Source organism: Aythya ferina (assembly GCF_964211825.1).
Source record: "Aythya ferina genome assembly, chromosome: 7".
Classification (NCBI taxonomy): domain Eukaryota; kingdom Metazoa; phylum Chordata; class Aves; order Anseriformes; family Anatidae; genus Aythya; species Aythya ferina.
Window position 1 is genome coordinate 7,344,168 of NC_140302.1, and position 27,085 is coordinate 7,371,252.

Genomic DNA, 27,085 nt, shown 5'->3' on the forward strand with positions numbered 1-27,085 from the left:
AGGGTTTGAAATAAATAAACCTTGAGTCACTGATGCAGGTCAGCTTGCTGAAGAACTGATGGAAGATTAAGATTATTATGGATGGTTACACTGATATCGTCACGTGCACTGAGGGATGATGGCTGATTTAGCTTAGTGCTGAAAATTAACTGCTGGCCCATCTTTAATGCCTGCAGTGAGTTCAGAAGTGAAGATCCATGCTGCTCAGGAGCCTTCCTTACTGGCGGGGAGGTGCTTGGTTTTGAAAACACCGCAGAAAAATGGGAGTTGGGAACACTCCAATTAACAGAAATGCTTGTATTTACCTGAAAGGTACTAGAATATATGCCCAAAGGCAGACAAGATATTAGGCAGGTTTTAGTGTTTCAGGACTTTGTGTGATTTAAATATGGTTAGAAAGCAAACTGCATTGTTGGAATAAATGTTTCACTTAAATCATAATGTTTTTACCTAGATAGTGTTTTCCTTTTCACATGACCCTTTTTAAAGTATATAAGTAAGAGGGCCAAGCTGGGTATGCAAACTGGTCATGCCAGCTGCTCTGCCCCCTGCCAGGGTGCTGGGGAGCATTTTGGTGATAGAGCAGTGGCTGTTCTCTTGCTACATGCCCAGAATGCCCAGAAAAGACTAATTACCGTGTTTGGGAAAGAGTGAAATACAGAAGTTAAAGCAGTTTTATGAGCTTTGAAAACACACAGAAAATGTTGTCTTCTAATTATCATGACGGCAGTGTAGATTTATCTTAAATTACTGATGTGGTATGAATGACTTGAGTTCACTTATACAATTTTTGTTTACGTAAAATATTCAATTGTTAGATGACAAATATGTGTGGGTTTCTCTCTTCGGGATTGGTGAAAGACTGTTTCTTTTGTAGAGCTGATGGTCCTGGATGAGAAATGTAGAACCGTTGACTTTATAGAGCTAGTTCAGCTTCCTCATTCTGCATTAATATGCTCATCTGTATTAAAGGACTTTTATCGCGTGGAGTATATTTCTGTCTTTCTCTTTCTTAATTCCCTGTGTAAAACTATCCAGGACATTTTAAACATTCATAAACTGAGTATTTAAGGTTATGAAATCTCGTGCTGTCTTTTCCAGGCAAAGTTATCTATCAGTCATCGTGTGTGTTTGTGGAATTTGAACAGTAGTTTAATCTAGTGCCTCAAAATACAAAATATTACCAGTTCCCACACATTTTACAAATAATGTCACATAAATTTTACTTTCATGAGTAGTCTTATTGATATACTGAGTGTCTTGGACTTAAGGTGTTTTGTTTGGTATGCTAGGGTCAACAAATTTTGTTTTTATTACCATCTTTTAGCACTATTTTCGTAGTGTTTGCATACAGCACGAGGATTACAAAAGCAGGGAGATATCAAGTAAGTTATATAAATATTCCCAAGCTAGCAGATCCAAAGAGCTACAAACATCAGTGTCAATAACAATGTGAATGCTGATGTTTTAGATTTGCATATTAGGCTTTAAAGTATGTGTTTAAAAGAAAAAAATGATTTTCTCCTTTTCTGCTAAATGTTTTTAATGCTGATGAAGGAAGGTTAAAATTATTTCTTATACTGTTATTTATTTTATAATGTACCCAGTTGGTTGTGATTGGTGCTTTAATTAACGGCAGTTGAGATTAAATAATGCAATATTAACGTACTGTATTAATTTGTAAATAAACCTCATATTTTATTGCATGCCTGAGAGGCATTTATTGCTTTGTGCTTTGCCAGCCATTAATAATTAAAATATGCAAATCTAATTTTTTTTTTCTGGGAGTCCACAAACCAAAAATAGGACTGCTATTGTGGCCTAGGCATGGTGCAAGGAAGTGATGTGAAATCTTTGTGTGCTGTGTATGAAGTCACTGTATGCAGTTGATCTGGAAACAGTAGGTATAGGTTGCTTTTTTTCTGATCTGATTTTAAAAAGATTTTTAATCTTTTTGTTATGTACATAACAACTTGCTGTAATTTGCTTTATAGAGAACATTATTTTTAAAAACAATTATAAACTTTTCCCCACGATTTTGAAAATACAGTAATTGAAAAGTACATTTCCTCTGGACATACAGAGAAAATTAAAAGGTCTAGAACCAGTCTTTTGTTTATGGCTTTCTGAGCAACTCCAGCCTTCCTAGGAATGAGTGTAGACCATGAACAACCCTCTGACCCTTACGTGTGAAGTGCAGGCAGGATCCCCTGGAAGTAAGATCAGGAGCATACAGTTTTAGGAATGTACAGAAAGGATCGCTAAAGACAGAAGCAGCAGCGTGGTTTCAGTGATTCAGGTTCTGCTGTTGTCCTCGGAGGTGCTGCCTCATTGGATTTTTTGCATCTGCTATTTATGCAGTTTCATACCCTTGGCTAACAGTTTTTCCCTTGTCTTTCCTGAGTAAAATCCTGTCCTTCACCTCTTCAGTGTAAGGTCACCTGAACTCTGCTCACACTCTCTAACATGCTGGCACCTCCTGTCACTAGGTGTCATCCATGAATTTTATAAACTAGTTCTCTGCTTTGTCACTGATGTTGTTAATGGAAGGATTGATTGGTATTGGAACAAGTGTGCATGCCTTTACAGAGCTCCAGATATACTAAATGCTAGCCGGTGCCATCTGACCTCAGTTTTATGATCAGGTTAATTCTAGCTTAATCCCATCTTCCACGTATAAACCATGTTTACTGAACTTGTTGGTGAAAACATTGCATAAAGCAGTGTGAAATGCCTCACTATGGCTCAGATGCATTATTACATGGTCTGTTCTGAAAATAGTAGGACTGGCTTTTTCCTGGGCTGACGAGAGGTGGTCTGCGCGCGCAGGATTGGTGGAGGGGGATATTGGGAATGCTGGGAAAAATTGGCAGTCAGCTGTCAGCCGTTGAAGAGAACAGGTTGCTTGTACTGTGAACACCTGTCGAAACGCCTCGTCACGAAGAATCATGGAGCGTTTACTAGAGCAGCGATAAGCGATCAAATTTTGTGTAAAGCTTGGTAAAACGGGCAAAGAGACTCACAACATGATTAAGGAGGCCTATGGCGATGCTACCATGGGTAGATCGTGTGTTTTTGAGTGGCACAAGCTGTTCCGAGAAGGTAGGGAAAGAGTGGAAGATGACGACTGCTCCGGACGCCCTTCGACCAGCAAGACCAACGAAAATGTGTCACAAGTGAAAAATTTACTGAACTGAGGACGAGTATCAGAATGATTGCTGATGACTTGAGCATTCCTCAAACCCAGGTTTTTCAGATGGTAAAAGAAAACTTAGCCATGAGGAAAGTGTGCGCAAAGTTTGTGCCACGAGTGTTGTCAGAGGAGCAAAAGGCCACCCGGAAAGTGATCTGCCAGGATCTTCTTCATCATGTGAATGAGGAGCCCAACTTTTTGGACAATGTAGTGACCGATGATGAGACGTGGGTGTTTGAATATGACCCGTAGAGTAAGCGGCAGAGCACAGAATGGCACACCCCTGCTTCCCCACACCCCAGGAAAGCACGAATGAGCAAATCCAAGCAAAAGTCCACATCCATTTGCTTTTTTGATCGACATGGAGTCATCCGCAAAGAGTTTGTACCACCCGGACAAACAGTTAATGCATTTTTTTACGTGGAAGTCCTCACAAGACTGTGAAAACGCATTGCTCGTGTCCACCCAGCCATCGTCAACAATTGGCGGCTGCACCATGACAACGCACCAAGCCACAAAGCATTCCACGTAGTGGAGTATCTTGCCCAGCACAAGGTGGCAACGCTGCCTCAGCCCCCCTACAGCCCCAACTTGGCCCCGCCAGACTTTTTTCTATTCCCGAGAATAAAATCGACGCTCAAGGGGAAGCATCACGCATCGGTAGAGGCGCTTCAAGGGGCCGTGATGAGGGAGCTAAACAGCATTCTGGTCCAGGCATTCCTGGAGGTGTACAAAAACTGGAAAACTCATTGGCAGCAGTGTGTAGATGCGGAAGGGTGCTACTTTGAAAAATTCTATTGTTTGTTCTATTCTCATGAATAATTTTTTTTTAAAAAAATGAGTCCTTCTGCTTTCAGAAGAGACCATTACATCCACAGCTTTTACTCTATTTACAAGACGTGTTGTCCAGTTGTAGAAGAAAGTTAGATTGGTTAGATTTAGGGAAAGAAAGTTAGATTGGTTAGATTTATGGAAAGTTAACATTCCAGCCAGACCCAGTACAGTTTGACATATTTTGTTCTTGAGAAATTAGCATTGCTGTTATCCATCTCCATATTGTCATCTCAGGTACCTGCAAATAATTTGATTATTTGTGGTTTTCTGGGAATTGAGTTGTACCTGTCTAGCATGTGATTTCCTGGCTCTTTCCTCTGTGAAAGATGTACTTCGTGTTTGTCCTTCAGCAGATGTGTCCTCCGTGGGTATTTAAAAAAAAAAAAAAAAAAAAAAAGCTGCTAATGGCTTTGAGATTACTTCAGCACATGCTTTTATACACTAGGATGAATTTCATCAGCCTGTAACTTCAGCAGATGATTTAAAGAAGCTCTGTTCATCTGCATACTCTCTGCCTTGTTCTTCCTCTATTCTAATTTGAGGTTTTACCCCTTTGTTGCCACAGTTTTGTTACCTGCTTGATTGCAGCTGAAATGCAGAGTGTTAGTGCTTTGACCTGCTTTTATTCTGTGGCAGGGTTCCCTGCTCCTCAGATTTCCTCTAAATTAAATGTTTCTTACTATCCTTTGCATTCTTTTATTTTCCTGTTACGCTTTTTTGTCAACTGTTTCTGACGCTGTCCTCATATAGTTGTTTGTGTTTTCTTTACACTTCATCTAATTTAGCCAGTGGTTTCTGTATGCTTCTATTTGGTTGACACAAGTTGGTATTTTACTAGATTCACTGTCCTGCCTGTGCACTGGCAGTTCATGCTTCTTTCTTCATGTTGGGGTGGGAGGTTGGCTCAGGACTGATTTTTATTTTCAGTTGCTTAGCCCAAAGATATGGGGTCCTAAACTGTGGTCTACAACAAATTCCTACAGAAAATTAGACAAGAAGGAGGATGGTTGTTGAGAGATTAAAAACACAAAAAGGCTTCCTCTCCTTATCTTCTTTTTCATTTTGACTTGTCTCCTATCTGCCCTTCTTTGAACTTGTTTGACCTTGCAATTCTCATAGCAGTACTTTTATGTATAGTTTTTTCCTACAATAACATGCTTAATCACTTTGGATATTGAATGCTGAATGTTTGTAACTGTGAGACAGTTCAGTAAACAGTGTTTTCCCTGACAATCACCTGATTTCTCTTGGGGAAAAAGCTGTATGTAAACATGACAAAAAATATAACCATTACATGGCATATTTATGGCCATTTTTGGAAATAGATTAGCTGAAGCTTATCTTCAGAAGTAGTTTACTCAACTTCTGCAAAGCTGTTTTGCCATCTAGTAGATGGAATTTAATAGATTTGATGCTGTTAATAGCTCTTTTTTAAGTTATCATCCTAATTTACATCCGCCCAAAAGCACATTATGGTGGAGGGTGAATACTTATAGGACTACCCTGCTTAGTGGAGCATCAGTGAAAAGGCTTGGGATTGGATTCTGGTAAGCTAACAGAAAGAAGCAACAGGATAAGAAATGAGAACAAAGAAAATGACAAGCTCAGTCTCATCAGCCTGTTTTGTCATAAATATAAAAAGTAACTGAATAAAGCCTCAGTTTTATAATGCATTGCTGTGTGTTCATGTGTAGTAGTGATTTGAAAGTCTGCATTTAGGATACTGTCATTTCTCTGTAGGATAAGGATTTGATGTGCTACTGATTTATCTTAAGTAGCTCATCTGTAATTATCCGTGTTGCCTTAGACATAGCGAGATTAGCTTCTTTCCTGTAGGTAACTTTAATGGAAGCTCAGGGGTTAATTTTTCAGGTTAGAGTTTGAAAGGAAGAATAAAAACGTTCTGACTTCTTTTTATCCTCTTTTCTTTCTTAAAGGCTTTTGATAGAGAGGGTGACCATATAAGATACCTCATTCAGAATGGAGATCCTCAACAAGTTTTCAATCTCTCTCAAAGGTAAGTAGAAAACCCTTAGAATATAGACTTGTAACTTTTCAATCACATGAGTATGTGGGCTGAGAGCAAAAGAAAAGACTTGTAATCAGATGTATTCAGCTTTTCCTTAGATTAGCTCTCTGACATTAATGAGAGCTCTGTGAATGCTACTGCACTCTATAATTTTTCACAGGGGACTATTTATTTATTTTAAATACTTTAGTAGGTAAAGCCCACAGAGGTGGAAATATTCTATTTAAAAGAGTGACCAGGGATTAATTAAAAACCGTTCTACTTGTCAGCTCTTGACTAATGATGGGGACAATTTTAGCTTTTGATTCCTGCCTTCAAGCATTTTAGTCTGTAGCAGAAAGTCTTTTGATCATTGTTTTAAAACCTCTTTTCCTTAAATTGAATACCAACTTAGTTAGGAAGAGAGGGTATGTTAGTGAACTAAAAGCACCATGTAGGTCTGTCTGTGTCCTACCTCCTTCTTTATTTTACCCAAGCAGCTGCTATTTACACTCCAGAGTATCTTTTTTATTTGCAGGAAAAAGGGAGGTTGGTGATGTCCCATGGTAGATGATGGGACAAAACTGACCCGGGTGTTGCTTGCTTATGGTATAATTGTAAAAACTGTCCTAATTTGGTGTGCGGGACATACTGTTCAGGTCCGTAAGTAAGCTCTAAGTTACTCACTGCTGCATCTCCTGTATGTGGAGAATCAAATCACTTGTCAAACAATGTGAAAAAAGGCTCAAAGACACCAAGAGATGCTGATGCTGTTAGCCATGGATATTGATAGGCCCTCTAATAATAAAGACTTGTCAGACAAGAAAATGAACATCTTTGAGAGAATGCTGTTTCACCAAGGAAACAGCAGGAAGTGATGTTGGGCTGCTGGTTTTATTTCTTGCTTAGGGCTGGAGTTTTCAGTGCAGGCCAGGGAAGGTGTACCTTTTCCATCTGAACAGAGGGAGTGCTCCAGCATGGCGTGGCTCCATAGCACTAGCTGTGTTTCTGCACTAGCAGTGCCCTGATCATCCTCTGCTTAACACAGAGAAACTTGGTTGGTCATACGCTGTGACCTGCAGAAGTTGATTGAAGTGGAGTGCACCTGGCTGCATGAGAGATGCTGCAAGGGGTGGTTGCCCAGTGAGCAGCTGTTTTGTATAGTTTGTGCTTACCACAGTGCTGTTTGCTTTGCACCATCAAAATGCTGATAGTTCTCCGTAGCAGTGTGACCTAAAAACACGAGTTCTGGCCATCTTTGGGTGGCCTGCCAAGCCCGTTGCTTTGAGGGCACTCTAGATATTGGGCTCTAGGAAGCTCCTGCATTGTCCAGCTTTGGGTGTAAGCGATGTGGAGATAGCCAGAAGCCAAGGTGCTGAAGGTGGCGTGTGAATTCACAGCTGTGAGTTCAGTCTGAGAGCAGTAAGAACACAATGATGCACACTCTGAAGGCTACAGACACGGCCCATCTCTGTGTGCCCATGGGCAGTGTTGCAGATATCAGGCCCTGAGGCCTGACCCCACCTCCCCCCCCAAGCCCCCAGCCTCATGCACCCCCCATATGTATCTGAGTATCAAAGCACGTTAAGGGTTTCAGCACAGACTCAGTCAGTGGTTCGTTCATATTTTTAATCTGTTGCTTCTTGATTAAGAAGAAAAAGAGAGAGGGCTCTTTGAAGTGTTTTCTCCTTTCTGTTATCCTTGCATGTCTTTTCCTGCAAAATGTTTGTTCAAAGCTTTCTTCAGCCATTCACATTTTTTTTTCTAGATGCTGAAATGTCTGGATGGGATATTAAAGTAGGATTGCCATTAAACAAAGCATAGTTAAAGTGATTCCTGCAAGAATTTATTTTATGTAAAATGTAATGCATTTTTAGATACTTAAAGGCCAAAGCAGAGACGATGAACATAACTCTATCTCCTTGTCTTTTTTCTCATCTGGATTATTTTTTGTGTCATTTACATTTCAGTTAGTTGATGTTTAGTTCCCTAACTGGCAGCATGGCTAGTGAATGTTGACAGGATTGCGTCTGTTTACTAGATCTCTTTTATCTAGAACTCAGTTGGAGGAATGTGAGATGGTTTAGTTCTTTTTTTCTTTGGTAGCGTGACCTTAGTACAATCTGTTGTAATTCGGTGCCTTATGTTTCATACCAGAGGAAATGGTAATACAAAGCCGGGATATTAAATGAATGTCATCCAAATCTTTGATTACCACACAGGAGTTCGTATGAATTATATAAATTGACCTTAGTTATAGGTGTGTTAGTAAAGCAGTTACTTGTTGTCAATATTTTATTCTTGGTTTACCTTTGATTTTTTGTAAATTATTATTTTCCCATATTAGTGATTCATGTTTTATTCACTGTTACTTTCCTAAAAATTTCTTCTGTTCATATTTTATGACAGTGTTTTTGGTGAAATGCTGAAATGTGATACATTTATTATGATAGCTAATGGATTTGTGTAACACCTGGAAATAAGAGGATCGTTAAAACACAGAGATAGGTGTAGCATTAATAATACATTCAATGTTCCTGTGGCCCACAAAGGAAGTTAATAATTCCCTTAGTAGCATCACTACTACTTCAACTTCTGCTATTTATAAATGATGAAAAGTTTAGGTTAAAAGTTAAATGGTATTTAGTGGTATAACAATAATTAATTGAGCCCAGCTGAATATTTCTAGCAGAAAACAGTACATGAGAGTGTAGAAACAAGGTGAGATATGTGGTGTTATAAATTTGTCACAGAGAAATTACAGGATAGATTGCTGGAAATCCCATCAGTTTGTTACACTCATTACCTTATGGGTAGGAGGAGCACTCTGTGAATGCAAAGCCGAGAATTTACTGTTACTCTAATTAAGGTCTTCATAGTCTAATCAAGCAATTACTAGTAGCTCAATTATTATGATGCTAAGGCAAGCAGCTAAGATTGCATATATGCATATGTATAAATATGTACATATATAAATATGAAATATATTCAACGTAATTTTAACCATATGTAGTCAGATATATAATACACATGTATAATGTACATTATCTGTGTTTGATTATTTATAACTACATAATTACATATATTCCTATAATTATATATAAAAACTTACATAAATGCATATGCAGACTTTTTCTAGAATCCATCCGTTTCTCTGGTGTTATGCGCACCCTGCCACTGCCCCTCTGGGTCCTCAGGGCAATAGTTTCCTTCTGGAGCAAGGTCTGTGCTGAGTGTTCAGCATCTGAAGGCCTGTTTGTAGCCCAGGGCTGCTCATGTTGTCTGGCGCCTACGCTTGTACTGCTCCAGAGGCCATGCCTGTACCACTCCCTAGGTAGTTCCATCTCCACAAAATAGGCATTTCACCACACATCTGTAAAAAATGAAGCAAAAGCTAAGGACATCGGTAGCAGTTCCCCGTTTGTTAGTTAATTGCTGTTTAAAGTGAAAACCAACCTCAGGCAGGCCAAGGCAAGGGCATGCAAAGAAGCATGGCAGGTCCTGAGGCCTCTGCTGCTGCTTGGCACAACTTGCTTGGCTTGGGACAGGCAGTGGCAGCTTCATATGTACAAGGTTACAAGGTTACACACAACATTCACATTTCCCATTGGCTTCCGCCAACCTCCAAAAAGTAATTTAGGTACAATTAAGTTGGATTTATTTATTTATTTATTTATTTTGAGGAAGCTACATAATATTTTAATTGTATAGCAATGAGTGGGATCCAGTATAGCATCCGCTGAATTTTCTTTTGTTTGATTCCTGGGCTTGGATAGTGTTTTACCTGCCAACCTGTTAACCCTGGGGAATGGTTCTGCTCCCACTGACTGTTTCCCCTGTTCCAGCAGTATTTATTTGAAAAAAAAAAAAAAAAAACATGCTTGCAATAACAGCTTGTCTGTAAGTGCTGGTATCTGCCTTTGCTGAAAACAATGTTGGAAAAAGCTGGTGTGGAACCAGTTTGAAGTCTTCTCTGAGAGTAAGAAGTCACAGCAGAAACTTTGCAGAAATTTATGATCTAAAATGGAAAAAAAGAAAAATACAACATAGGTTATCTTCATCTTTTTTCATTCATAGGTTATAGGTTATCTTCATCTTTTCTGCTTGGTTTGGGTTTGGCTTTATTTTGTTGGTTTAATAAAACTTTTTTTTTTTTTGAGTAAGCATCTGCTTAGGCTGTTAGGTTATGAACATTAACCAAACTCAACCAGTAAAACTTGCACTTAGGGTCAACAAATGGTTGTGTATGGGACACACGTTAACAATGAGGAAAATCACTGCATACCGATGTCCCAGCCCCTGTGGTTTGGCACAGCAAAACCATGTGTTACACTGCTCTGCAAATGTGTCGTGCTACCCACGACATGCTTGGTGGAGTTCCATGGGAGAAGCTACTTATCCCTGCAACACAAGGATAAATACCATCCTGGATGTGTGTGTGTTGCTACATATTTGTCAAACAGACTGTGAATTGGGTGTCAACAGAGATGTCAGTTCACCTAATTGGCAACGTTCTGGTGAGGCCCCAAACCAGGGAATGACAAGCATTGAGCACTGGTCACAGAAGGATCATGTGTGCCAGTTAAGATGAGCTGAGGTTAGCTTGCAGGCCTGTCTACTCAGCAATACATTTCTAATGTTCCCTAGCATCTTTATGTGTCCACAACACAACAACCTTGTCCGTGTCTTGCTACAGCACACCTCCAGGTGGCTTTCAGACTTCTGCATGAGGAAATCAGATAATGCTAGAGATGAAATCGAAGTTGTTTTATTTGTCTGAATTTGCAGGAGTTTGCAACACTAACAAAACAGTACTTTAATTCATTCTGTTTATTTTATTCTTTGTTCACATGGCTTCCAAATAGCTTTTCATTCACTTTCTCTTCTTATATAAACATCAATTGTCACAATATCATGGTTATTCTCTACAACATTAATGTCTATGTTAATTTTTTTATTTTTATTATGGAACATAGTGTATCTGTGCTTGTACTGAAAGGCCACTAGCTTATTGTAGCGCTTTTACTGCAGTAATGCAATGTGCAAGTAAGGAGTATTTCCCTGTAAACTCTTAGGAGGTTCATACTGAAGACCATCCAAGTCGTATTCTCAAAGTTTAGTGCTGTAATCCTGTCAGGGCTATCAGGACTCCTCAGTGATGAATAGGCTGCTTGTGATTCTCTCGTCTCATTTATTATAGCATAGCAGCTTTCTAACAAATGAGAGTAGGACTGTCTTTTGTATAATCCTGTATAGCACTTAGTTGTTATTTTAGCCCTGAATTATATGTGTACTGAAGTGGAAAGTATTAGAAATTGGCTTATTGTTTTTATTAGTTTGTACCTATAGAAAACATGCTTTCAGTAATAATAAAGCCTAAAAGCTTATTAACTTGCTCGAAGGGAAATATTTGTGTAATGCAAAGTAGTGGAACAAAAGTGCTCATGGAAATTTTTAAACCTGTTGTTGTGATAACATTTTGTGTTTTTGTTTTATCACTAGTTCTGGACTGCTAGCCTTAGGAAAGCCCTTGGACAGAGAAAGCACTGATCGCTATATTCTGATTGTTACAGCCTCGGATGGCAGACCAGATGGGGTGAGTTTCTTCTGAAAGTTTAAGAAAATAGGCTGATACAATGTGTAGCCAGGTACTTTGAAAAGGTCCAATTGTATATTTTTTATGTGGATCTTGAGCAAATATATATCTAATCTGCAACAATTGTCCTTTATCTAAGAGGGTTTGTGTAGCGAACTGCTGTGTATTGCTGTGTCTGTTGGTCCTGAAAGAAAATTATTTGGCTGCTACTTCTGCATTTTTGTTAATCTGCAACAAGAACCAATGCAGTCAAAGTTTAGCGTTATTCAGATATTTGCTCCCCCTTACTGTTTCTTCTACTTGCTATTAAATATCCAGTCTTCCTTCCTACCCTTTCTGAAGATGAGTTATGTGGGCAGCTATCCTGTAGATTTGTACTTTATCTTCATTGACCGTTTTTTCAGAATTTACAAAGGAAAGCACTGCCCAGCTTCAGATTTTTTAAGCTTTCTGGAAAATCTGGAAAAATGTCTGTGTTAATTCTCTTTAAAACAAACAAAAATACCACAGAACTTCTTTATTTTGAAGTTCACCTACTGTCTTCTGTTTTTGCACTGATCATGCACTTAGTGACCCGCCACAGTCAAATGAATACACAGTTGCTCACAGTTGTCTAGCACAACAAAATTGTGGTTTTCAATTTCCATATTAAAAACAAACAAACAGGGATTTTTAAAAGTATTTCTTTATCAAGCAGAGGCAATGGAATCACATTTTCTAAAAGCCTGAAACAGTCACAACAGAGGGAATGTACTGTAGATAGGGTGTGCAAAACAAATAGGAGCGCACACATTCTGCTCTGGACTCATGCAATGGAATAATAGCATAAATGGAGAAGTTTCTAATTATCTGGCCTTAAAATTACTCTTTTTAAGGACAAATGTGAAATAATATATCCACATTATATGGGCTATTTCAGAAGCCAGTGTGTTCAGCTTTAAGAATAACAGTTTAAGGACATATAATGAAAGCTTTGTGTTTTGGACCCTTACTCACCCAGTCTTTACTGCTGCAGAAGGAAAATATTGTGTATGATTTCTATGATATGCTCTTTCTCCCCATTTTAGCATCTTCAGCAAAGGCACTTGCTAAATATTTATTCAGATTTTTTTCTCCTCTAAATATTTGTAAAGTTTTAGATCCTTTACACACTTCCATGGCACTATGGAATTACTGTAACAGAACCTGCCCTTTTTCCATTAAAAATCTGGCTACAGCTCTCTTCAGTAATTTATCTTAATATTTGTACTTTTATTACTTCTGAACCATTCTCCATTCTTCATAGCTGTGAGATCACTTGCTTTCAACTCAAACTTCCGGTTGTGAAATCTGAGTATTTAAATAAAAGATTTGCTTTTGGTTTTGCACTGTGTTATGCTGCTGAAATACTATTTAGGGCATAGAAAGGCTACTGAAAATATTTTCCTTCTCTTTTCATCTAGAGATTAATTACCTCTGTCTTGGAACTTAACTGGACATCTGACCTATCTTAACACTCAGAAAAGAACAGTTGGTATTTTTAATAGAACTGCAGTTAATCACGGCTTGCTGCTTAACGTAAAATAGGTGTATGTAAGGTGAGATATGGCTTTTGAGCCTCAACCGTGTAAAAAAACACCAGAAATAAATAATAATAATAATAATAATAATAATAAAAATAATAAAAAAAGATTAGGCTCATAAAAAAGATGGAGAGCAACTTTGTGCTTGGGCAGGTAATGACAGGACAAGGGGGAATGGTTTTAAGCTGAAAGAGGGGAGATTTAGATTAGAGGTCAGGAGGAAATTCTTCACACAGAGAGGTGAGGCACTGAACAGGCTGTCCAGAGAGGCTGCGGAGGCCCCATCCCTGTAAGTGTTCAGGACCAGGCTGGACGAGGCCCTGGGACACCTGATCTAGTGGGTGGTGTCCCTGCCCATGGCTGGGGGCTGGAGCCAGATGGTCTTTGAGGTCCCTTCCAACCCAAACTGTTACAAGATTCTGTAAAATGAACTGGAAGACTTTATTACTGTTCTCTCTGAGCTGTGCTGATGTGGGGTGGGCTACTTGTTGCAGCAAAGTCATTGCTACTTAAGCCTGTGAGGCTGAAGTGTCAATGGCGTTCAAGGAAAAACTCTCCTTTTAATCTTCATGCATCATCTAGTCCAGTGAAGGCAAGGCTAGAGCTCCTATGGGTGTGAGAATACAGACAGCAGCATTCTGAAAAGCAGTTGTAACAATATGAAAATTTCAATGATTTTTTTTTTCGTGCTTTTTTTCTTTTTTAGAAAAAATACCAAGAGAAATCCCACAAGAAAATCAAATAATTAGAACCCAAAGAAAGGTATTAATGGTTTCTCAGCACTAGGATAAAGCTCATAATTTCTCAGTAAGCGTAGCAGTTCTGAACTAGTACAACAATCACCTGACAAGCAGAAGGATGAGCAAAACACAAGCAGGTCACTTGGCTCTTTGGTACTGAATATTCCTGATGGATATTTATGTTGTTGTTACAATAATAACACTGAAAAAGATCTCTCTATCCAATTTCCTCCCTCATATAATTTTTTAACTGGTTTTATATCTGCACGTGTCTGTTAATTGTTCTCACGGTGTAACGTGGTCACACTGTCTAGCTTGTGTGTGTTCCCTTTTCTGGTTTGGGGTCTTCAAGACTTTCTCTCACCTAGCTGTACCCATTTCCTTTTGTTATGATACTCTTTCTGCTGTTGGTGGTGCACATCTGTTCTAAAAACTGTCCTGCAGTATGGCTCACTTGGCAAGCTGATGTAAATTCTCCTCCATACGAATATTCTGGTGACAGTATACAAAACAGAAGAGTAAGGAGTTGGCCACGTTTGCTTTTTGCCAAGTCATTATCACAAACGAGGCAGTAAAAATCCCTCACCTTGTTTAATTAATAGGATGAAACAGGACAACTCAGCCAATTAAATCTGCATGTTTTTTTCTATGCAAGGCAATAGCGTTTTTGAGTAAATTGCAAGGTTTCCTTGTGTCTTTGCACAGTTTTTTGATTTCTAGCTCTTTTGGATGTACTCTACCGTTAGAAAGGTTCCTCGCAGGCCAGGGATTCATTTAAATTTGCTAGCTGGTAAAATGGCAAACTGTTCTTGCTAATGCCATGGATTTCAATGTCAGTGAAATGTCATGGAGGACCTTTTCTTTTTAACTAGTTTATATCAGAAAAATCATGGTGATCTCCCTTGGAGATGGACCTTTTTTTTTTTTTTTTTTTTTTTTTTTTCTCCTGCTTCGGGTGTCTCTGATAGTTTGGAGGGCAGCACGTGGGGGCAGCAGGACACTTCCCACCAAGGAACACAATTGTCCTTGGAGTACAGCAGCCCCAGCACCACTCTCTCAAGGACTAACATGTTCTCCAGGTGCCTTTCCATGTCACAGCATGCAGCCATACCTGTCACCACAGTGGTACCAGCCTCTGGCTTTCTGGCTTTTTAACCCTGCAGGTTTCTGGATCTTGCAGGGCTCAAGCTCTTCCCCCTGCAGTTTAATCAAGCCAGGCCAGCTCTGTGTGCCCTGCCAGCTCATGTCTACAGTGTAAACCGCATGTGGTATTGAACTAGTATGCAGTATGGTGTCAGCCCTCCTTTTTCTACCCCATGTTCTCAGTGCCAAGCTAGCTCTTCCCATTGTCATTGTGAAGCCTGTTAAATGCAGATATTCACATGAAAATTCTGTGCTCTACGCACCTTAACTTTTTGGTGATTTTTTTCTCCCCTCACTTCCTTCTGTCTCATTAATAAAGAGTCTAAGAGACTTTAACTACGTTATTACAACACTGAGTAGTGAGGTTTCTGTATTCTGAGCCTCAAGGTTTATTTAGCTGCCTAATGTTGTGTTCTGACAATCATGTTAACACCTTTGGACTTTTGGGGACTACTTATTCCATCAGAATTAATGCAGACCTATTTATGCCTTCACAAAGCAATATGACTTTCCATTTAGCCGCGTGTGGCCTGGCTGACACCATTGCATCACTTTCGCATGCCTTATAATGCTCTCGAGTGTTTAAAATGCTCGATTGTGCTTCCTAAGTTATTGTTGCTCTGACTTATAACCTAGAGCATTAACGTTAATTGTGGTTTTTCTCTGACCTTGGAATAACACAACCCACTACCCATCACTGTTAACAATACAGTGCAACAAACAATTAAGTATGCATTAGTTGAGTAGTCAGGAAAATATTTTTACCTGGCATAGTTGTTGAAGGGTAGAAGAATGGCAGGTGAATGAAAAAAATGTCAAGCTAAAATCATTTTCACAGACTGTGGTGTGTTTGGATGGGTTTCAAGGCAAGAATTCATGTCTTCACATTTCAGAGGGAGAAGCTAGAAATAAAACATATGAATGACTTGTATTTGGAGAAAGAAAAAGTCTTCTGTGCTATTTATTTTTGGCATGCACAAGTGTGTATACATTAGATCATTTATATACAATACAGGAAGCTCTGCTGTATTGTTTTACTGTCCATTGTGAGATTTAAGCAGAATTAAAACCCCCAAACACAAATGTCCAGTTATGAAAATATTTACCCAGCACTTCAGAAACCCCATGCTGGCAAAACAGGGCAGCTCAGTGGCTAGTTCACAAAGCCAGTTAGGAGCTGGTAATCAGGTATTAAAATCTGTCAGCCATCCAGAGGGTGTTCCCAGCCTCCCAGGCACCCACAGCCTTCCTTTTTAGCAACAAATCAACATCTGTCCAGTGTCACACTCGCTGTGATACCCAGGAAATACTGGTCAGGGCTGAGATTTTCCTGTAGGCCACAGAAGATGAATCCTCACTTACCCTCTTTTCCCAGAGTGTCTTAACCCCCAGGTCACTGAAGCATTTCAGAAGCCTAGCAGAAGCTTCTCTGTGCAAAGAGGAAAGGTGGCCGCACTCTGGGGGTGTTTCTCTGAAAGCCAAGAATCCAAGGTTTTGCCTGTTACTCTCAGCCTGTGCCCATTTCCTCTGCAATGAATGGTTCACGAAAAATTTGGAATCATTTTAGGGCTGTTGACAAAACTGTTCTGGGGCCATGTTTTGTGAGGAGACAAAAGCACCAGCTAAGATACACGTGTGTTTGAGCTGTAGTCAGTACAGGAGCTTAAATCGGCAGGACTTAGATTTGGCTGCAACATGTGGGAGGGTGGTGGTGTTCATGGTCAGATGTTCATGGTCACAAAGTCTCTTGGGCACAGCAATGCCCTCAGGAGGACCAGCCGTTGAAAACTAGTGTTTGTTCAGATTGTGATGTAGCTAAACCATTGCCACAGGCTGTCACTGAAAACTGAATGAAAGCTGTTGTGCCCTAGATCGTGGGCAGAGCTGTGCTCTGCCAGGACCCCGAGACATGTTGCTGTGGATGATGCAGACACCAAGTGATGATCCTCCTCGCTGCTTCTCCTTCTGGATCAGAGCAGACATTTCAAGTGGGCTTTCAGTCACAGAGTGAAACATAAGGAACCTCATTTCAGTGCAGCGTGTGTTTCATCATGGAGGTTATATTTGGGTATTTCAGTCATCTGAGAAGATCACTAATAATTTAGAGCATCCATCTCCCCTGATGCTTGAAATAATTACATTGCTTGGAACCAACAGGTAGCACTAGATGAAGGTAATTTAGGCAGAGTGTTACTACTTGAATAGCATACCGAGAATTAATTACAGTAAATTTTCTGTTACAGCTGTAAGAATTAGCTGCATCCGCTTCTTATCAGTTCCATTATCTATTAAGAATAAAGGATGCACAGCTCTTACAGTAAATACTCACTGAAGAGATTTTATATACACAAAGGCTTGTATTTAAAAAGGTTTCTACTAAACTGACATTTCTGTAATCAGTAAAGTGTGACTACAAAAAAAAAAAAAAAAATCAATGGAATCCATTCATATTGTGGAACTTTAGTATTACCTTGATGTAGCACATTTATTTTGATCTTTTGGAGCAGTGGGAATGAATACTTCTTAAATACATGAGAAGGAACAATAAACAGATAATTCTGTACCTCCTCCCCTAAAGAACTCCCCTTGAAATGGTTTTAATATAAACAATTTATATTGTAACTAAAAAAAAACACTGCCTGTTACTATTTTCCTGACAAGTTATGTGCTTCATATCAGGCAGCCTTATTTTTTTTTCAGGTCTGTAATTTTCAGTTTACAAATGAAGAATTTCCCTGGCCAGATTTCCTCTTCTAGGAGAAAAGGTTTTTCCCCAACCATCAGCTTGTTTTTATGATATAACAGCTGTCTTTCACCAAGCTTAAGGAGACTCCCAAACTTCTACTGTTTGTACAGCTTCTCTCCTTGCATTGTGTAGACTATATTCCCCATAAATGTTTTCATTTCAAATGCTGACAGGGAAGGGGTGACTTAAATAACCCTCATGAAGTAGATTGACAGTTTTCCATCAAAGATTTTGTACTGATTGTAATTCTGTCTTCAAATATGACTTTCATTATTTTAAGGTGAGAAACAGTTCCGCACCAACTTTCAGCAACAGTGAAGTGTCTGCTTATAATAAATAACTTGTGCAAGGAAGCTGGGAGAATTGCAGCTGAAGGCTACAACACCTCATGTTTCTCCACTGTTTAGAATTTGTCAGGTTTGGTTTTATGATCTAAAAGTATTGATAGAGGTGCTTTATGCTTTTATGATCAAGATGCTGAATCCTGCACTTTTAGTTAAGGTGTAGCCCAGGTTTTCCACAGCTTTGTCCCTGCCAGCCTTCACAACAAATGTAGCCTAATCTGTACATTAACCTCTAAGTATCTTGGGTGCTGTGGATGCAGCACACAGTATACTCTAAATTTGGGTCATTTACCTGGCACATATATAGCTTGTGATACAAGTGGCTAGCAGCCACTGCTGTTTCATCTCATACACACAGAAGCATTTCATTCCTGTGATATTGAGATGCTTTTCAGCTGCTTGGACAGCAGGTCAGTGCTCTTCCTGTTCTACAGTGAGGCACAGAGGGCTGGAGCTCTGACTCCATCATCGGTGGCTGGCCTGTCCTATTTACTCATCAATTTTTCGTCACCGGCACTCCATTGTCATCCTCCATTACCAATAAGTATTGGAGTCCTATTAGCAATGTCATTCTTCAGGCTGCCACTCTCATGGAGCACTGAATGTGGATGCCATAACAATTTGCCTGTTATTAAACATTTCTTATATATTTTATTCTGGTTCTTATTGCTCCCAGTAACTTAAGATCTGAGCAGCTGTTTCTCCTGCAATGTGGGGAATGGCTATTATTTTGAATATCATAATTTAAGTGCAGTTCTCTTGAATTTAATATAGATAAGTCCTGATACGTAAATTAGAATCATTATTTACAGTTTCTTTTTTTTTTTTTTTTTTTGATCAAATAAGGCCCTGGGCTTTGCCTCAGATCTTATTATTTGCAGACTACTTATATCTAGAGATGATAGCATTTGTCTTAGAGTTTGTCTAAATTAATAAACTTGCTTGACATCAGAGCTGAGAATGTTTCCTCTCCAAGGCAAAGAATGCTCTCATCAATTTCCAATCTCCATTTAAATGGCAGTGTACACTAAATCACAAGCAAAATTTCCTTCAGATTTATCATCCGTAACATTTATCGGGGCCTGGTGTACTTAGGACATAAGATATTTGTGGAGGCTATGTAAATGTTACACTTATGTATAATTCTTTGCTAAGCAATATAAGAACTATTTTATTGGCCCTAAGAAAGCTATAAATTGCAGCTGATGGTCTTTAGTTTGACTTAGGCTTATTACAAAACAGAAGTAAACACAGTTCACTTCACTAATAAATAGGAGCTGCCTGATATGAAGCTGTACTACTTTTTGCCATGCATGAATTTCCAGTACTAACTTCAAAACTGCTTTCCAAACCACAAATATTTTTTTTAGAAAAGGCCAGTTTTAAAAACAGCCAAAGCAGGTTGTTATTTGTCCTTAACTGTATTAACTTGGTACATGCATGAGGAGACCCCATTCAGCTGATCTACAAAACTAATTGTGAATTAGGTCTCTCTGTCATTACTTTGGGGAACCACTCAAGTTTGTTTAAAGACTTGAAGTTGCAATTAAGCATCTGAAGAGCTTAGCAAAACAACTCTGTTTCTTGAGAGGCTCCTGTCTTACTGTTTCTTTTAAGGTTCTCTTGAAAACACTGCAGCTTTTCCTAATTTCATAAGAAATTTGAATCCTATTTGCTTTCATTACAAAGAGTGTAATGATCAATGTGACGTAAGGGAGAATTAAAAGATTCTAGCTGCAACTGATTTTTTCAAATATATTTACATCTTCTTTTAATTTTTCCCAAGCTTTGCAAGTAAAAATATTCATTGCCAATGGTAATTCCGAGCATTGCCTTCTGTTTAGTCTGCCACATGTAGGTTATGGGAGCTGGGATGTAGGTTCCAGATATGTTGCTGCACTTTTGAAGTATAAGAACTGTTGAATGAGGAAAAAATAATGTTTTTCTTACATGTTGAGGCTCTGAGATGTGCAGTACAGCTGTCCTTTTTCCCCACTAACAAGGCAAGAAAGCTGGCTTTGCAAAAGTAAATGGGTACCTGATTGGAACTTGTCTTTCACTCAATACAAATTTTGCTTCTTTGATACTCAAAGGTATACATTACTCTCATAGCTGCTGATGCTCTTCGTTACTGCCTTAAGATTTTGATGTGATGACTTGTGACAAAAGCATCCACATTTCTGCTTGTGCTAGGCTGCCTTGGCAGAAGGTACACTACTTGCATAGAAAGCGAAGCACAGTTTACATGGCACTGAGAGCAATCTCAGGCAGCCACGGCCACCTGCAGTTGAAAATGGTGGTAAGAAATGATAGGCTTCTGTAACGATGCAGGCAACTGAGCTCCATACAATGTACAGTAACCCTTTCTCAGCGTGTTTACTTTTACCCTCCCTGCAGCATGCTCTTATCCCCAAAGCATGTATTCAGTACCCTGCTTCCTCCTGCATTGGCTGATGTGGTTACCTTGGCTGCTGTCAAGAAGGACGTGACCTGCAGTGTACATGCTTTGTTATTTTTGGTTCCAGTGACAGACTGAGAAGAGGTTAGGGCTAGCCCTGAACGAATGTAACTTTAAAGCAGTAATTATTTAGTCAGTGTGATTTCAGTGGTGGTGTTAACTTTTTACATTATACACAGGACAGATGATCGTGATGTTGTCAGTGCTGCTCCATGCTGCAGTTCTGAATAAGGCACTATGATTTTTTCAACTTGTGTAGTAATGGCTAAACAGCATGTGAGTCTGAAGCTGTAGCTTGCAATGAGCTTTAGCAAAACTTTGGAGCCATCTAATGTGGATACAGAACTTTTGATTTCTTTTTTTTTATCTTTGATTATTGCAGTTCCTGATGTTAATGGCAGAACTGCTGCTCTACGCATGTTAAAGAAATAAAGGTAGCCAACAGACTACTGCTTCATGTAAAAGGTTAGCTTATTCCATCAGAGGGATAAGGCATGTTTCCAGAATTAGAAATTTCTTGGAGTGTTCCCCATATTCTTTCTCAGTTCCAAGTTTGTTGTTAATGAAGTAAAAGAAGAGAACACAGAGGCATTGCTCCTGCTAACCCAGAGCTTGCTATGAATAATTCTCTTGGCAATCCTGCCACTGAATTGATCCATGTTTGATAGTTAGCTAAATTGTGACTAACAGAAAAACGTGAATATGTTTGAAATGGTCTTTTTCTACAAATACTCTTGAAAGTGTAGGATGAACAGAAAACCTAATATTATAAAATAGTTTTCCCAGTTGATATCTCAACTTTTCCCAGTTGATATCTCTGCTTTGCAATGACACTGCTTTTTTGAGTTAATCTTTGATAGATAATAGGTGGACTGCTGTCCTCTATGGCAGCATTGGCAAGCAGGTAAGGTAGGATTCTTAAGATAAGTAAAAGAATTGTAATCAATTTGAAAAATACTAAATCCTTGGATAACAGAAGCATTGGGAACAATTTCATATCTTTTCTACTGTCTACTTCTCTCCCTTCTTACAAAATGCTGCAAACTTTTCATTTTTCTTGTAAAACTAAACTAAGCAAGTACTCTTTAATCTTTGCAGTTCTTTCTTGCCTGTGGGTTTAGTCTGACCTGCAATCTTGTCTCTTTTCCAATAAAATGCCATGTTCTACATTGCAGGATAACTTTATATTATAGAACAACTCAAGGAACACTTCAGCCTGACTTCTGCATATGAAGGGTGGTAGTTGGTTTTGCATTTCTCAGATAAACCCTGTCAAATAATACAAAGGTATCAAAAATGAGATCCTTTGTGGTCTTATTTAGGGAATACTGTCCACATTGCAAAGACAAACAAGCAAAGCAGTTGCTTTTGCTCTTGCAATACCATATAGCAACCACTTGCTTTATCACACCGAAAAGATGTTATTTTTGTCCTCGTGGGGTTAAGATACGTCTTATATCCAGTCTGAACCTCTCCTTGCAATTTGACTGTTTTCTGTATTGCCAATCCCTCAGTGTGGTGTCACCTGCAAACTTGAGAGTGTGCATCATCACTTCATCCTGTTCCTTGATAAAGATGTCAAAGAAGATCTTAAAATCAAGGTTGTGTTAAGCAGAGTTTAGCCTTCCTATTTCTCTACCTTCTCCTAGGGGAAATCCGAGTCTCCTTTGGCACTTACTCAAATGACCCCTTCTAGATTTATACCAGAATTTCAGTAAGCTCTACATTTCTGATAATGGTATGACTGGGTTTCAAGAATACTTGAAGGGAAAAAAAAGTCCTTTTTTTTTGTTCAAGATATAAAGTAAGACGACAGGATCGTCTTACTATGGTATTAATAATACCATGCTTCCAGAGCAGAGAGTTACTTGGATTTAGAAAAACGCTGTTCTTCGGGAGAAGTGTTTGTAAGAGTTCCTCATGATGTGTTGCTCTGTTTATCTGAAATAAATGTGATCCTCCACACATCCATTGACATGCACTTATGTGCAAAAGTTAGACCTGTAAGTAAATCGCAGCAATAATTTTGCTTTCAGCACTTGATTAAGAAGTTATCAGATGCAAAAGCGTGTTCTGGCAGCTGTTCTGAGAGCTGCTGTGGGTTGATTCAGCATTGTCAGGAGTAAACATACCACAGATTATCAGATATAGCCCATTAAAATTCTCTTCAATGGAAAAGAAATCTTTTTCAAAATAAGAAGTACTTTATTAAGCCGATGTTTTCCATGCCATAGTTCTTTCAGTTTATTAAATCTAAGAGTTTTTATTACCCTCTATTCTGTAGAATGAAGTTAGCTTAGGAAGATTGATTTATGTTCAGTGCACATTCCACATCATCAGAGCAAATGTTCGGGAGTGTGTTTTGCGTTGACAATGATGCGTGAATGGCGAAGTATGTTTTCCTTATATATACTGAATATGGGAATGGCAGTTTCAGCAACAATTAACAAATAACTGAATGCAAACCGATATAAGAAGCCAGTCTGAATCCATCCGTTGTTGTTTCGGAATATTTTCTGTTAGTTACTATTGAAGTATTAAGTTGTTATTAGATGATGCTTTTTGTGGAACGGGTCTGTTTTCTGCATTTGCCTCTGTGCAAGAAACTATAGAGAAGCTCTCTTCGGAAGAGCTGCATTGTGTGTGGTTACTATTCATGACACCCATGTTTGTTTGGGCTCTGCTCTTTGCTGTGCCAGTAGCCAGGATTGGCAAGGAAGCCTGCTCACACAGGTGGCACCTCAGTGAAGTACAGAGGCCTTTTTGCAAACAACAGCACGTGTATTGCTGTGTAAGATAGACAGCTGACTCCAATACCAGTGACTGGGCTGCTTGCCAAATCTGAGGATTTGGGAGGTGAAGGAGATTGACTTGTTACAGGATCACTCCTGCAGAGAGTAAGTTATCAGATTGACCTGGCAACACAGCAATGAAAGCATGACCAGTGAGGAGGTTTGAGTACAGGAGTTGTCCTTCGCAAGTGCTAATCTGCATGCTTTTTCTCTGTGGCAAATACTAGGAGCCTGGCCCTTAATAAAAATGATGATATTCTGTATATATTATGGACAGTTACTTGCAGGGACCAGCGAACGTGTTGGCTTGCATGAAGGAGGTACTACACCAGAAGATGTTTCAGAAAAGATAGACTCCAGAGATGGCCGTGAGCTCTATAGCTGTCAGGGTTCCTGGAAAGAATGTTAAAATGGTAGCATCAGTCTTAGCAGTTCGTGTTTATGAATGGGCTCTCTCTCCTAAGTAGCTATCTGAAACTATGCCATATTCAAAATATATTTAATTTCAGTGCAAGTTCATTCAACACCCATTTCTGATTATTGGATTAGGAAAATGGAATGCGGTTTGTATTGTCAGTGGCAAACCAAAATGAACAGGCATCTTTATTTCAGATGGGGGAGCAGTAGGCATTCTCGTATTGCCTTTTGCCTGCCACAGCAAAAAGAATGCAGGTAACGATGAAAAAATGGTTCTGCCCCTCTTGCTCTGAAACCGTGAGGCTCTGGATGAAACAAACCTCAATATGAGGATTTGAAAATGAACAGTATATTCAGATGTAGGGTAGAAGTTTGGAGAGGGGAACAAAATACTTCCAAAACAATGAGGAGTAAGTTTTTCTAGATTGTATTTTATTCATATTTTGATGCAGCTCGGTGGATAGAAGAAATGATAGCAACTCAATTCCTTGGACAGCCAACAGATACGTTCTTTCAAGCAAACATCACATCTCCTTTTCTCAGAGGTGTGTTTTCCTCTGCCTGCACCTATATTGAAAAGATTCAGAGAGGAGTGTTTCTAGGCTTATGTTTGGGCTTTTGTTGTGGTTGTATTTGCTTTTTAAGGGGGCAAGGCAGTTAAAGGTTTTCTTTAAGATTGTGGAGCCTGTGAGGTTTTTAACAGGTGGGTTAGCCTTGTGCCTCAAGGAGGGTACTTCTCAGCAGTTAGGTCTGCACCGTAAAGTTACCTGAACGGTAATGCCATATACATTTCATTCACATGTAGCTTACTGTGAGGGTAGCTCAGTATCAGTAAGCATCTACGTACAGAACAGGAAACCTGATTTAATCCCCTCTGCTTGATTTTACACTGCACTTCACAGTCGCAGTGGCTGCAGCATAGACATCATTACAAATATTACTGCCTCTGGGGGAACATTACAAAAGAGTCTGGGAAACCATCAAAAGCAATCCGCAGTAGTATGGCATCAGTGTGAGGCTTCATGCCTGTGTTTCCATCATCTGTCTCCCTTAACATACTTGGCTACCAGGCTACGTTTGTCGAATACAACGATTCTGTTTGCATGTGGACTGAATAAAGCACTAGAAGAAGCCCTGTCAGACTAACAAGGCGGGGTTCCAACACCAGGTTAGCCTGCACATCAGTGCTCCGCCACGGCATCAGCCATCACTGCTGCTGGGCGCAACAGATGTGTCCTGCTCCTGGGGACGGAGCCTCCCTGCACTGCCTGTGCCAGCGTTTCTCTGTTCTTGCAGTGAAAGGCTTTCCTGGTGTATAATTTCAATTTCCTTACCGTGTTTTTTGTGCAGTAATGTTTCTCTTTTCCCTGGTGGATGATGAGGGCTGTTCATTCTCATTGCAGCCTGTCACAGGTCACAGAAATGTGTATCATTAGCTGCAACTCTTTGGTATTTATAGAGCATAAAGCAAAGTCTTGGTTTTGTTGTTGCCACAAAGTTTAAATTCATGAAGCTCAAACTGAGGTATTTTGCCTAAGTGCAAAACAGTTAAAGCTGAGAAACAGAGGAGAAAGAGACTTTGATGCTTAGCTATATTCCAAAATAACCAACTGCATGAGGTAGGTAGTGTTAGTTTTTACCTTAATTACTATTACAGCCAAAATTGGTGATAAACTGAAACTACAGTTCATAATGATAACTTGGTGCTATGCTAGATCTGAATGCATGGAGTGAAAGCATCTCTGTTAGCAAAGGTTTTAACAGCTCCTGAATTGATTTAAAATACTGTTGTTTAGTGACCAAAATACTATATAGGACTGCTGAAAAGGGATCTAACTCAGGCTGTGAAGTTCTGCCAACAAAGTGTTTCATGCTTCAATTTCTGGAAGTTGCGTAGGAAATTTCAGTAGGGAGCACAGATGCATTTTGTTTAAATGTATGAGTTTAAAATGTAGTTAACTACACTGTTTGCATTAGGCACCTCTCTTTGTGTTATAGCTGATGTGCTAATGCTTTACAGCATGTCAGCCAGATGTGGATGAAGGATGATAGAGATCTGTGAGCTACGGTCAGATGAACTCACCACGGAGCTGTGGTAGCACAGCTGTGCCAACTAAGAGGCTGACTACTCATCTAAGCTAATCATCACAATAGTATACGTTGATTGGTAAAATAACTAATTTCTTTCCAAAGTCCTGGCAAATTTTGATATTTTTAGTTTCCCCACCCCAGAATTAAAGATCCTGAAACCCTTAAAATAACACTTTAGACAAAACACATCTAATGTCTTTTATGCATCTCTAATACAGTAGTCAGTCTCTAGCCTGTTTTCCTTCCTTTTCTTATAAGACAAAAAATAAACTCTTCAAGGGAATAATGCTTCCTGTTTCACAAAAACATGCCCCCAAAAATGATTATTTGTTTACTTGTGTTTCTGTAATGGATAGATCTACTACATAGCAGTAAAGTTGCTAATCAGTTGTCATCTGTGAAATTGTAAAGCAAAGGTAATTATTCATAATTTTATCTTTCTTGGCAGACCTCAACTGCTACTGTTAATATAGTGGTGACGGATGTAAATGACAATGGACCAGTTTTTGATATGTTTCTACCTAAAAACCTGTCTGTACAGGAAGAGGAAGCCAATGCTTTTGTTGGTCAAGTAAGGGTAAGTTATTAACTGCAGAGTTAAATTGTTTATTTTATTACCTAATCTGTCCAGACTATTAGGAAAGAGACTAAAATAGTTGTACCTTAGACAACCTTGCATCAAAATGTCTGAAGTTTAAACGCAAACCCTCTATCGTCAGACATATTTATGTTAAAAGTTAAAGTAATTTTCTGGGCTTTGAAATATATAATTAATGTTCATCTTCATGCTTAACAGGTCAAAAAGGCTTTTTCATTTAAAAAAGCTAATCAGAAGACTAGTTTCGTAGATGCACACCACTGTAAAATCTTGCTTATAACAGATTTACAGTGTTACAATATTGTCACCACATTTTTATACTGTTACTGATTTTATTTTACAATATTTCTATAATACACTGAATAAGTTATGTGCATGTATGTAAGATTGTTCTATGTAGAAAATTTCTATAGTATTAAAGAGGAAAATAGTTAATGCGTTGACCGTAATAATTTATTAGGTGTCGTAAAGATAGATTATGCGTTTGGGTATTGTTAATTTAAGTAATTTGAAGCTGTGTAAATTTTTACAGCATGTGTAGGTCTTCTGGACTACCAATTGCA

At 39.0% G+C, this 27,085-nt stretch overlaps 1 protein-coding gene across 17 annotated transcripts in view; it reads left to right on the forward strand.

The window, feature by feature from the left end:
• The window catches only part of PCDH15 (protocadherin related 15), an 883,259-nt gene that overhangs the window by 707,673 nt on the left and 148,501 nt on the right, over positions 1-27,085 (forward strand). For all 17 annotated transcript variants that reach the window (XM_084525148.1, XM_084525147.1, XM_084525146.1 and 14 more), the window contains 3 exons: positions 5,965-6,044; positions 11,538-11,631; positions 26,373-26,501. In XM_084525148.1, coding sequence (XP_084381274.1) covers positions 5,965-6,044; positions 11,538-11,631; positions 26,373-26,501 — 303 coding nt within the window. The remainder of the gene's footprint in view (positions 1-5,964; positions 6,045-11,537; positions 11,632-26,372; positions 26,502-27,085) is intronic.